This window comes from Gallinula chloropus, assembly GCF_964237585.1.
Source record: "Gallinula chloropus genome assembly, chromosome: 1".
NCBI lineage: Eukaryota > Metazoa > Chordata > Aves > Gruiformes > Rallidae > Gallinula > Gallinula chloropus.
Window position 1 is genome coordinate 202,423,914 of NC_140085.1, and position 13,701 is coordinate 202,437,614.

Sequence of the window (13,701 nt, forward strand, 5' to 3'; positions counted from 1 at the left end):
AAAAAATCAGCATAGTCCTCAGGGGTAACATTGTCAACAACAGTCAAGTGTGTGTTGGGAAAGAGAAAACTCGGGTATCAGGCATGGGCCTTCTGTACCAGGTTTGCCCTCCAGAGGAGGAATGAGGCAGAAAGGGGCAAAGCCTTAAATGCTGCTGCAAGATTTTCTGGAAGACAGTCATCAGAGCCTGTAACATCAGAAGGCTGCATATAGGGCAGGCTGATACAGCTCAAGGACATCCAGAAGAGAAAACAGCTTTTCACATAGGGTGGTAGCTATCCTGGCAGTAGGCCTGCACAAATGTGCTACTGTAGAGGAATCCCATAACAGGAATTATGTATGTCATGCGGTCAAAGTAATAGTTTTAGTGGAATGAATGAATACAACAAAAATCACAGCTATGGACTTACATTCCTGACACCCAAGTCATTGCCTGATTTCACTTCATTTATGCCTTCTGTTGTTTGCTCACCCAAGGAAAATATGTGCAGAACAGCTGTTTGCCATGCAAACAAGGATGTTTACAGGAGAATATAGATATTCGCAACAGTCAACAAATGTTTGCCCCAGCACACGAAGTCATCAGCCATTTAAGAAGCAGAAGTGATTTATGATTTTTATGAATGTCAATCTCATTCTTGACATCAATCCAAGAAGAGTTATCCCATGTCACATGCTTTGTCTGGCAACCAGCCTTTATTTATCCACTCAGATCTTCGAATTTCAGTGAATATTAAGTAGCAGAGAGGCAGAATAGCAGAATGTTTCAGCTTGGCTGGTTTTCCATCTATCATTGGCACTGCAGTAGTCGAGCTGTCTATACTGATTTTTCACAAAGAAGTGATTACCAAAGCAGAAGGCTTTAATACAAGAAAAATATGCATGTCATGTTCTGACACTAATGATATGATCACAAACATGGTTACCAAACACCCAAGTACCAGTCAGGAGACTTGCATTTCACAGATGTCTCAGGTGATCTTGTAGCCAGCAAAGTGTCAGGTTTCCTCAAGACAATGCCTGCTTGGTAAATTAATTTGCTTTTTAAAGCTTGTCTTCCAAAAAGGCCTTATTATATTCCTATTTCCTCATTATGCTGTAGAAATTTGAAGCAATCTGTGCCTTAACATTTTCATTACAAAGAATATCTGCAAGTCAGGAGGGACAACCATACCCTGGGGTGCATCAAGCACGGCATTGCAGCCAGTCAGGGAGGGGATTGTCCTGCTCTACACTGCACTGGTGCAGCCTCACCTCAAGGACTGCGGTGCAGTTTTGGGTGCCACAGTACAAGAGGGACATAAAACTATTGGAGAGTGTCCAGAGGAGGGTAACAAGGGAGGGGAAGGATCTGGAGGGGAATACTTTTGAGGAGAGACTGAAGTCCCTTGGTTTATTCAGTGTGAGGAAGAGGAGGCTGAGGGAAGACCTCGTCGTGGTCTATGGCTTCCTTGCAAGGGGGAGCAAAGGGGCAGGCACCGATCTCCTCTCTTTGGTGACCAGGGATAAACCGGAGGGAAGGACAGGAGCTGTGACAAGGGAGGTTTAGGTTGGATGTTAGGAAGAGGTTCTGTACTGAGAGGGTGGTTGAGCACTGGAACAGGCTCAACACGAGCTTCCCCAGGGAAGTGGTTACAGCACTGAGTTTGGCTCAGTTGAAGTATCTGGATGATGCACAATTTTTCCTATATAAACCTCTATATTGATGATAGTGACACTAAAAGCACTAATGTAAGTTTTTTCTTACAGTAATACCTTTCTTATATCACATTTCTTTTAGGATCATTGTGACTGAGTTAAGGATATAAAGTTGTGAAGTTAAAGGATTTTTTTCTATTTGGGAAAACTTCAGTGCCTAATCAATGGTACCAAGTCTCCAATATTTTAATATTTATTTGATAAATGAAAGATTTTTATCATAATAAATTACTGGGTTCAGTAACTTTAACTTGTAAAATAAATTGCATCATTTAAGTCCTATCTGTTAATTACTCTTGCAAAGCAGGTTTACAATATGTTATACTGAAGAGGGTAAATAGCATCAATTGCAAACTACTCAAGACAGATGTTAGATGCTGCATTAGACACTGCCTTACAACAGTCTGTGGAGCAGCCAGCTTATCTCCAAATTATAAAACTTACTGTACCTGTCCTAGGATCTCTGGTTTTGCAAAGAAGCAGAGGGTCCTAGTCCCAAAACTACTTACTCAGTGTTTGACTTTCTGCAGTGTAAACAGTGTGAACTGTAATCTGTAGCAAAGTTGACACTACAAAATAGCTAAGTCTGGGAGAACACAGCAAAGAAAAAAACCCAAAACTTTAGCTCTTTGCAAGAAAACTACAGTAATGTAGTGGCCAGGCAAATTTGCTCAATATTTAATTTGAGGTGATAACAAACAAAAAGCACCATCTTCTGCAACAAAATGAGGTCAAATAAATAAAAAACAGAGAAATTATTTTTACATGTTTCCTTTAATTCATCAATGGTCATGTAAAAAGAATGTTTCAGCACACATATTACTTTAAATGTTTTATATATTTTTATAAAAATATTTTTTATATTTCATATATTATAAACTATGCTTTAGGAGAAACTCACAGATAAGAATTTTATTGGCCTCAGTTCACTGACAAATACATCTGTGCTCTCTAAGGGTTAAAACAGTTGACTTTGTTTCCAGTACTATCAGTTTATACTTAAGAATTCTAGTAGACTTAGATGCCAGATTTTATCTGTGTATTTTAGTAATAGTTTGTTCACTGCTGTTTTCTTTTATTATTATTTTTGCTCTTACTACTCCAAATGTGTTTTCTACTGTTATGGATGTCAATTGATATTGTGCTTTCCTAGAGGAAGAAAAAAAATAACGTCCAGTCTTCTTAATTCTCTCAGTGCTGTACAGCCTAGGAAAGTTATTAGCATATACAAAACTAATTAAAATCCTTAGAACTATACAAATATTAGTACAAACTGAAGAAAGGTAGATTCCTTAAAAATAAGATGAAAAGCAGCTTTCATCTACAAGGTATAACATGTATTGTAAGACTGTGCACGGAAAGCTAACCAAATGCACTGTGCATGTCTACTGCAAGTAAAATAAGCTTTAAGATCAAACAGCTACCTGGAATCTGTAAGATCTTGAAATGGAGCAGAGAGCAATCCTGTAGCGTGAAGGGATGAGAGTCTTTGTGACTACAAACTGTGGTTTAAGAGTACACATTTTGTGGTCTAAAAATAAAAAAGAGGTTAAAGCTTTTCATCTTGTAGACTAACAAAACCACCAATCCAAGCAAGAAATGCTGTTGTCTGATATATTTTTGGAGAAGTAATGTTTCCTCTGAACTCAACTGACCTGGAGCAAATATAACGCAGGAACTGCTGGTTAGGTTGACCACACTGCTCCTTTCAGTTGTGATATTGCCAATAAAACTTAAAGACAAGCACTTGGGTTTAAAGGCCATCAGACACAATATTATTAAATGGAACGTAAACAAGGTCAGCAGATTCTTGCTGGTCCTTGAAATTACATTTGAGCTGTAGCAAAGGCCGGGAAGATGCCCTAAGCACAGACTCCATTAATTGGACTCAAAGAATATGTCCATAACAGTAAACTGCTCCCTAAGGCCAATGGGTACACCAGAGTTCCCATCCACACAGCTACACTCCCCGTTCCCCTCTAATCTCAAAACTGAATAGGCATGACAAACTGCCTGTTGGGATCTGCCCCAGCCTATGGTAACCCATTAATTGTGTCAAGGCTTTGGCTGTGAAAGTCGTAACTGCACTGGCCTGAAATTACAATAGGGACTGCCTGGCAACATAATAGCACATAGGCCCAGTCCTAGAGTTCAGACCTGGGCTTTGGCTCTTTTCAGTATGTCAGTGTAGCTGAAACAGTTACAGTGTTAGAAAATAGTACATTATTGTTGTTGGAGCATCAGTCCTTTAACCCACAGATTTCAGACCAAAACACTTCTAGCAATCTCATCTTTTAACGGGACCTTTGTTATAACATCTTCAATGGTGTGAAAGGGAGAGATTCATATCTTTAAAAAGTTTTTTCACTGGTTTAAAAAAGACCCTTTCTTCTCTCTAAGAAATCCTTTTACAAATTTCAATTCCGGTCTGTAACTTCAGTTGAAAAAGTGCCTAAAAACAAGTACACAAATACAAATCAGACATGGTGATATTCACAAATTCAGTGCCTGAAAGAAACTGGGAGTTCTGGGAGTGCTAATGCCCATACTCTGATTGCAGACAGTGAAGGAGGCAGTGTGGACCGGAACTGGGGCAGCTGGCAAGGGATGCCCTGCAGTGCTAAAGGCAGTCAGTAGAATCATAGAATCATAGAATCATAGAATTGTAGGGGTTGGAAGGGACATCGAGAGATCATCAGGTCCAACCCCCCTGCCAAAGCAGCTCCCTAGGACATATCACTCAGATAGGCATCCAGATGGGTCTTGAATATCTCCAGAGAAGGAGACTCCACCACCTCCCTGGGCACCCTATTCCAGGGCTCTGTCACCCCCACTGTGAAAAAGTTCATCCGCATGTTGGTGCGGAACTTCCTATGTTCCAACTTGCAGCCATTGCCCCTTGTCCTATCCCCACAGACCACTGAAAAGGGGCTGACTGATTTCCCCTGCATCCCCTGCTTCAATAGGACATGCCAATGAAAAGGCGCATCTGAAACTCAGTTTCTTAATCTGTTTGGGATTTGCTAGTTATGTCATTCACAGTACAATTCATACGCTACTCATGCTTTTCCTCCGAGGGTGAAATTTCAGTTCCTGTTCCCAGCCCTGTCCATACGTTTTGTGTCAAGTCACAACTGTCCCTACACACAGATCCTATAGGTTGCACTTTCCATTCTCATGTTCCCCACCATGTGCAAACATTTAATCTGACATATGTGGACACAGCAAAAGGGACTTACACCACAAGAAACAGCCAAGCTCCTGTTTTCTCAAGTACCATTTTTACCATTCTGTAGCCACTGATTCATTCTTTTCCTCTTTCTTGACCTCTCATCTTCTTGATAAGAAGCCAGTACACCATGTAATTTGCAAAGCAAAATCTTCAGGTGAAGAAATCTGTTTTCATGAACTGCTACATAACAGGTTTCTTAATTATTCAGTAAAAGTAAGGATTATCCTGGCCAGGACGCAGTGGAGTAAATGAGTACACGTTCTGGGATAGAGGGAAAGGACACTGCCTCATGGAATACCTATGGCTATTATTGCTAATAGTCTTTCAAGAACTCTCACATTAGCATTGTACCACAGCAAGGAATCTAAAGGACCTCTCACGATGATCATTCCAACTATAAAAAGCCACATAAAACAAGTTTTCCAAAATGCAGTCACACACGTCCTGAAATGAAGTATCAATCTATAGAATTGCTCTGAAAGAAAACTAATATCCTTGATGCTGGGTTTCCAGTGCTCCTAGAGCCACCTAAGAGCCTGTTGCAGCCTCAAATATCTTCTCTGTGAAGGTCAACTGCACTGTAGTGCATTTATGACCAGTCATTTTCTGTGTAGTTTCCAGAGAAGACCGTGCATTTTTTTACTCAATTGGCTATCCTCAAGTAAGAAATTGTTTTAGAGATCCTGAACAATAACACAGCCCTTGGGAGAAAAGCTTCTCTGCATTAGCCATTGGGCTGACACCATGAATGATTACATCCAAGCATAAAATTTAATGAGATTTCTGCAAAGATGAGTGACATCTGCATAGCACTCAGGTCTTGGCTAACTGTCATACATTTGTCATCACTGAGGCTTTTGTCCTTTATTAATCCGCTTTCAAGAATGCCTGCTGTTGGAAATGGAAATGCTTTTTAGCAGTCATCCTGCAGACTCTGTAAGAGCACACATCTCAGAAAGCATAATGACACATTGTCATGACTAGGAATGCATATAAAAGGTTTAAAAAACATGAGAGAACTCCAACAACGAAATATATTGAGAATTTAGAAGGAGACATCTGCATAAATATATTTTACATACTTTTATAGAAGCAAGACGCTTGTTCTTTTGCCTATAATAAAGTGGCTAGGAACTCTTTAACAACTTTTGGTGTGCATGGGAGAAATATTGTCATAGACCAGAAGAACTAAAATATTTCCCTTTAATTTTGTTTGTGCTTGAGACCATGATATAATTCTGGGCCTAAGGCTGCAACCTGGTAAAAGCATATGATTGTATCAAGATCCCAGCTCTCCTTTAAACTCTCCCTCATGGCTACAAATAAAAATTTCACTAGCATTTTCCTAAATCATCAGATAGCCTGAAACAATAGATGGTGGAGATTGAAGACCACCCTATTATTAAATTAGCCCCAGGACTTGCTATTCTGAGAGGGAGGCCTGACCTGGTGCTTCTTATCAAAGAGAAGCGAACACTCGGCAGGAAGGCAGGAATGCAGAGGACACATCTTTCTGAAGTGTTTTCTCCCAGGAAGAAAAGCAAGACCTTTCAACTGCAAATGAAGACTGGACTCCAGAGTAACAGGCTGTCTAAGGGGGTGCACCATGTTATCACAGCACTGCGACTTGATGAAAGACAGCTAAGTCATGCCTGCTGAGCAGGCAGAGCAAGGGAGGAAGAGATGCTCCCAGAACTGAAGCTGCTCACCGCTCATGGAGCTGGATATTCCTGTTCTTCCTACAGCCCAGAGCTGCACCCTGGGCTCCTGTGAAGAGGACTGCAGTGAGTTGTGGAGACAATCTTCCATTGTACATCCATAATACTAAACTTCCATTCCTGGAATTGACAGAATTGAATGCCTGGAATTTCAAACATTCATTTGTGGGTTTTTTGTTGCTATTATTTCTAAATGCCACATATTTCCAACATTTTAATGTCACTTAATTGCTGGTAGATCATTGCCAAGCAAACACAGGCAAGTGAATGGCATAAATTGCTTTCTCATTTAAAGGATTCAATGTGTCTTTCACTCTGAAGCTATTGAGCCTAGTGATTACAAAATTCTGATCATACTGTTGTCATAGTTCATGTAAACATGCTTTTGTTGAAAGCGTATCAGAGGAAATACAAAGCTGTTTGCAGCTGCAAATGGCAAGAAATCCAAGTCACTAAAAATATTTCAGTTAATGTGCTTTTTAAAAAGCCTTTGATATTCAGATGCATTTGTTTCTACTCACGGACTAAGGATTCTAGCCAGCACAAGAATTGATTGCATGAAATAGCACTAAAATGTCATAATGCCAAGCTCAGTAATGCAGAAATCCCAGCTACAATTGCCCCTTCAAATGGAGACACCAGACACAAGTATTTGCCATCCTGATCTGCAGGTACTGAGCTCTGACAGTTCAAAGTGTAACCACACCACCCACCACAGATCATGGGAACAGAGGTTTCCAAAGGACCTGCTCCACTACAGCACATGGTACATTCAGACAGTATTGGGGTCCCACAAAACTGTAGCAGCAATTGCTCTATATTAATAAATTGCTTCCATTATCACCCTTTCTCCGGTTTCATACTGGGAGGAATTGTCCAGCAGTGCATTTGTGATTTCACAGTCCTCTGTCTGCATAGGAGCCGACACAGTATTCAGCCTCCAAAAACAGGGGGATGGAAAAGAATCAGAAGGGTCTTAGATTCCAAGAAAATCTAGATTTTTCATAAATAACTATAGATACTAATATAGATACGATGTTTTACGGAAATATTAAGTCCTGTCCTCCAGGGCCTGAATAAGCTTTATGATTAAGAAACCACAAGAGAGATGTTTATTCTGCATTTGCCTATGACCGAGATGCACATTTTCCCCTAAACACCTGGTCACAGAAACTGCAGAGGAACATCCTGAACCAGGAGAACCTTGCCTCTAGTTTAGTTTGGCAAGTGCACATGGACATTTTCAAACACCAGTAATATCAATATCAGGAAGAATAAAAAAAGAACATTGAAGGTAGGAGTAAGATGTTACAGTCACATTTTTCTTTGCAAAGTCATGTTTGCAACCAGAGACTTCACTTGTACAATCAGTCACATGGCCTACGCAAATGGTGATTAACATATTCTCATTTGTCAGAATGAGTAATTCTTTCATTTCTCAAGTGAGGAATTGTTGTGGGTTTTTTGTTTGTTTTTAGTCGAACCATAGGAATTATCAGTCCTCAAAATATTTGGGTTCAGGCTTTGTTTTTAATAGCTTTCACTTGAATGGTTAATGGAACTTCCAGCAGGATGGTAATCCAGGCACTTGTTCTGAATGAGTGAATTTGAGAAAAAGGATGGATGCTGTATTCTTGATTCAGTTGTCATTAGTATTATTGTTTTTCAAGAAAAACATACACCTGTCTATTTGTCTTTCCTGATGACAAGTCTCACAGAAAGAGAAGATGTGATTATGACTGCTCAGTCTAGCCTGGATGCTTCTTAACATTGCACTTTTTTTTCCTTTAATTTTAGGTACAGAACAATTATAATGGAGAGATTTCCTTTTATCTGTTTCTAGTTCTAGTTCTTCTGCTGTCACTCTGACAAGTTAATTGATACTCACCCACACATCATTTAAAAAGTAGACACAATCACAATTTACCAGCAGAAATCATGGAAATGAGGTATCTCCGTGATGAAGTACTGTGCATTTTAACCCTTGTTTTTCATGGACATTGAACTCCACTCAGTCCCTACAGAATGCATCTCCTGTATTACTGTTACTCATCCGCAATGATGGTGTGGTCTGTTTGATTATTCCACTTTATTTCTAGGTCCTCCTGGTCCCCCAGGGGTTGTAATAGTGGAGGAAATTACAGACACCACAGCAACACTCTCCTGGAGTCCTGGGGCAGACAATCACAGCCCTATCTCCCTCTACAACCTGCAAGCACGCAGTCCATTTTCTCTTGGCTGGCAGACCGTAAAAACAGGTGAGAAAAACTTTCAAACAGCACAAGTAGACTGTTCAAAACTCCTGCTCATCACAATAATAACCACTGACAACTGCAGGAACAGATACTCTTAAGAGAACAATAATAAATTAAAAGCACTGATTTTTTTTTCTTTTTTCATTCCTTTCACGTTACTTAGCAACAGCTCTGAAAGGACAACACAAAGACACCTGCCATGATGCATCTGTGAATTAGCAGAAAACTCTCCCCTATATCCTTCAATCTGTGTCTTTTCAGGAGTACCACCTTGCCAAAAACCTAGCTGTGATTTCTGACATATTAGGTCTTTGTTGTCTATCATTTCTACTGGTTGCAGTGTATCACAAAGTTCACTTGAGACACTAAATATGAGCTTCAGATTTCTGAGTGACCTACACATTTCTTTACCATCTGCAGTTCCAGATGTGATTAGCGGTGACATGGAGTCTGCTATGGCTGTTGAACTGAACCCTTGGGTGGAGTATGAGTTCAGAGTTGTAGCAACTAACAAAATTGGGACGGGAGACCCAAGTGCACCATCTCGAATGATCAGAACCAATGAAGCAGGTAAGAAGATGACAAAAAGGTTAATTTTCCAGGACTTCCAGAAGGAAGAACTATGTTAATAGAATAATAACTATTCTCCCTGGTTCACATCTGTGTGTGCAGTCATCATTGTTTCAGGGCAAAATTCTTTATAATGGGGAGCCCATTAATTTTAATTGCAGGAATATTGTTTAATTTACAGAAATTTCAAATAAACCCATTCCCTGTTGTTTTACCCCATCCAGGCTGCATTACACTTAAAGCCATTGCTGCCTGCCCTCTGCTCCCACTGCTCTGTAATTGTAGGCTGCTTTTCAATCATTTTAGAAAACTACTCCCAAGCAACCTATCCTTCCTTATTCTTCATAATTTCTCTCCTTCAAGGTGCACAGATTTTTTCTCAGAAAGATAGGGAAGACATGGGAAGCTGCTTAATTTGAAATACCTTGTGCTTTAAGAGTTTCTTCGTCATTCACACTCTACCATGCAATGTTAATGCATTTAAAGAAATCTCATTATATTTTTGATGGGGATGGTACCACGGGAGCCCAGGAAAAACATTTTATATCCTATTTGGGTCTCTTAAAAATTGCAGTGGTCTCACAAAGTTTGGAATCATTGACAGTAACCTGAGCAGAGTGAAGAACTATTGGGAATCTGTAAAAAATAAAAATCCCTAGGCAGATAGAGAGACACATTTTAAGAAGCAGAAACAGATAAAGATAGGGTTTGAACAAACCCTCAAAAGAGAACTGCATCTCAGTACACTTTCAGATTATTCTTCATTCTTTGTTATTTAGGAGGCTTAGAAAGCTTTGAATTTGTTTTGATGTGTCTTCAGCTGAATAATTTGTAAGTAGTTTATTAATCATACAGAATATGAGTGCCAAATTCAAAGATTCCACTTGAATTTCTAAGTACAACTGATTTTGTAGTTTTAAATATTCTGGAAGAATACAGCAGTTGTATAGTCTTCTCATTAAAGAAAATTATGAGTTACAAATGGCAATGACAAAATGTGACCACCTCTCTCATTCTGAAATAAAATTCTTATATTTTCATATATGTTAATCTTGTGCCTCAACTCAAGTCACAGAAACAGAACCACAGAATACTAAATAACTCTGGAGGGGATCTTAAGAGGTCTCTAGTCCAACCTCCCAGCTCAAAGCTGGACAAACAGACCTTTGAGCATGTTGCTCAAGGCTTTGGCCAGTTGAGTCTTCAAAACTTCCAAGAAGGGATGTTGCATATCCTCTCTGGGCAATCAGTGCCAGCAGTTAACTAATCACATTGTGAAATGTCTTTCAATATATCCAGTGCAAACTCCTTTTCATTTTAGGAACACTGTCTCTTGCCCTATAACACTGACAAAGTATGAAAATCCCATCTCTGTCTCCTCAATGACCTCCCGTAGTCACTGGGGGCTACTGTTAGGTCCCACAAAGTCATCTTTGCTCCAGGCTGAAAAAGCCCAGCTCCCCAGACTCTCCTTACAAGGCAAGTGCTCCAGGCACCATGATCTCAGTGGCCTCACTTGCTCTAGTTGTTCAATATATTTCTCATTGTGGCAATCAAAACTGGATGCACTATTTCCAATAAAGTCTAACAAGACTAACGACATGACATAATCGGTTTTTTCTCCTTTAAATAATACCTGATATTAATTTGCACCATGCAATCATAGGACTGCACTCAATTGATTTGATTCCCTTTCATGCATGTGGAAGGATGCTTCCTTTTCAAATCTGTCCCTCATCTTCTGCAAGTTCTCCATAGTGTGAAATTTGACAACTTTATAGCAGACATTTCAGGTACTACATATTTCGCTCCATTAAGAAAAGGAGGAAAAGAAAATGGAAAAAAAAAAAAAAAACAAACAAAATGTTATTTTCATTTCAAATGATTTTACAAAAAAAAACCTAACCCTTTATTTCATCAGCATTATTCCTCCTTTTATTTTGCACCAGATTTCATGGGCAGTGAAAATTCTACAGGATCCAAATGTTTGAAAGACTTCCCTGTTTGTTCAGGTGGTACTTATCAGAGACAATACAAACATCCTGGAAAATGTTTATCCTGCAATAGGTTGCACCCCTGGGATATATGAATACGTTCCCTGTTTTTTAAAGGATGGTTCAGAATTTTCATAGACTGGATGTACTTAAGCCAGGAGTGAATGTCTTTCTCACAGTGAAGTTTTCAAATGTTAGATTTCATCTATCAGTCATGATGTTTTAGGTTTCTTCTTTCCCAATGTTTGCCAAACAAAATCTGCTAAAACATATTCCTGCAACTCTATTGAAAGTCTTCTTCATGCACATTGATTTTCAAAATTCCTTTGAACAATCATTGCAATTTTACTTCTGTAAAAATGAATTGAAAAATCATAATAATGATCCATAAAAAACCCCAACCTGTACAACAGGTATATTTTCACTTGGTTATTGGTATTTATTCCTGAGTGATAATCCACTCTTGCTGCCATCAGAAAGAACAGTCTTTAACTCAAATAGCAATGATCTGTACTCCAGTGCATGACGCTCTTCCTGATAAACAATGCTGTAGCTGATAATAATATAGGTCTTTTAAATAATAGATTAGTAATGTATTAGTTAAAATAGGAAAAACCCCACACTAGATATTTACTTACACAGTCAGCTTCCAAGTTAGGAATACCTTTTTGTACCAGTGTTACAGTTACACAGACATCATGTGTAGAAGGGAGTGTTTTGTAGCATGACATTGAAACACAGACAGGTGCCAGTAAAACAACTTAACAGCCTTCAGTGAAACTGAAGCTGAATTTATTTGGTGTGCCTGCTTAACATGACCTGGTACAGAAGTCTACTGTCCTTCCCTCAATTTCATAAGTCTTTTCTCTATGAAAAAGTTTGGTTTCTGTTTCATCAGTTGTGAATGGTTTGGGGGGTTGTTTTTTTTTAATGAAAGAGATAAATCCAAACTTTCTCCTTTTTTTTTATTTCTATTCTGTGGAGGGAGTGAGAAGACAGGAGTTGCAATAAGATATAACTTCCCAATTTATTAGAACCTTTGTTGTAAAGTCAGTCCAATAACACAATGGATCCTGCTTTTTAAAAAACCCTATATATTTCTTAGCGTATTATCCAGTGATCTATAATTTTTCAGAATCTATTTACTATTTTTTTTTATCTGAAAACTTCAAGGGAAAATATTAACGAGGGTTCCAATTCTAGTATCATAGATCTAAATTCTTAAAAGACATGTACATGGAAGGACATTATATTTCAGAATGATGTCATCAACCTCTCTATTCATGACCCAGGCAGAGAAACCTGTCTGCTTGCAGTGATGTTAGATAGGCTCCACAGGTGTAAACAGGCAGGCTGCCCCTGCACTGGGTACAGCTCCAGAAATATCAGTCTCTCAGAGGAGAAGGTGACTGTGGGTCATGAGAGCTGAGATCCACAAGGCTGAATGATAGCCATGTAGACAACCCACAGAGGCAGCAAATGTGTGATCCTGCTTCCATTATTTTATATTAAATGGAAATTGGCATCTGTAATTTAATGGTACAAGCTAATTTGACTGGAGACTAAGGTCTTTTTCTCTCCCCACACCTCACTTATTTCATCACTTCTTCCCCAAGATAGTAACAACATTTTATAATAGCCCATTATCTAAAAATACCCGTGGAAGCAATACTTGGGATGGTGTAAAGAAATCAACAGAATAATAAACAGGTTTCCACTTGCTTTAATTTTCTAATTAAACCCTAATCTTGTTACTTAGTTCATATTTAGTTAACATGATTGCTTTTCATAGCTACTTTTATCGAAATGGATAATACTGCAATTTTCTGGCACATCTAACTTATAGCCAGCTGCTGCATTTCTGTCAGTTCTAGCCTTGATACATATTTTACAGGTCCACAAGGTGAAAAGAGCCAATAACATGAATTTAAACATGTCTGGCATTCCACTAAGGCAGACGGGCATTTGAAGCCTGGGGGCAAAGCATCAATTACATTATCTATTCATGGGGAAACATGGGGAGAGAGAAATTGAGTAGAATCAAAGTTTAACCTGCTAATCATGCATGCAAACTCGATTTTATGAGGTAACAATGTAATGCACTCTATTAGTAGCAGATTGAACACAGGCTTTATTTTTAATAACTCCTCATTTTCCATTAAGTTGCCTTTATTCTCAGTTAGAATTTCTTCATAGCATAACAAGAAATGCTTCTGTCCCAGGGAAAAGGTTAC

The 13,701-nt window shown here is 38.9% G+C and overlaps 1 protein-coding gene across 2 annotated transcripts in view; it reads left to right on the plus strand.

The window, feature by feature from the left end:
* CNTN5 (contactin 5) overlaps positions 1-13,701 on the plus strand; it is a gene marked incomplete at both ends in the record, with an annotated part of 341,700 nt that overhangs the window by 296,163 nt on the left and 31,836 nt on the right. For both annotated transcript variants that reach the window (XM_084278561.1, XM_084278562.1), the window contains 2 exons: positions 8,748-8,906; positions 9,324-9,473. In XM_084278561.1, the coding sequence (XP_084134687.1) occupies positions 8,748-8,906; positions 9,324-9,473 (309 nt within the window). The remainder of the gene's footprint in view (positions 1-8,747; positions 8,907-9,323; positions 9,474-13,701) is intronic.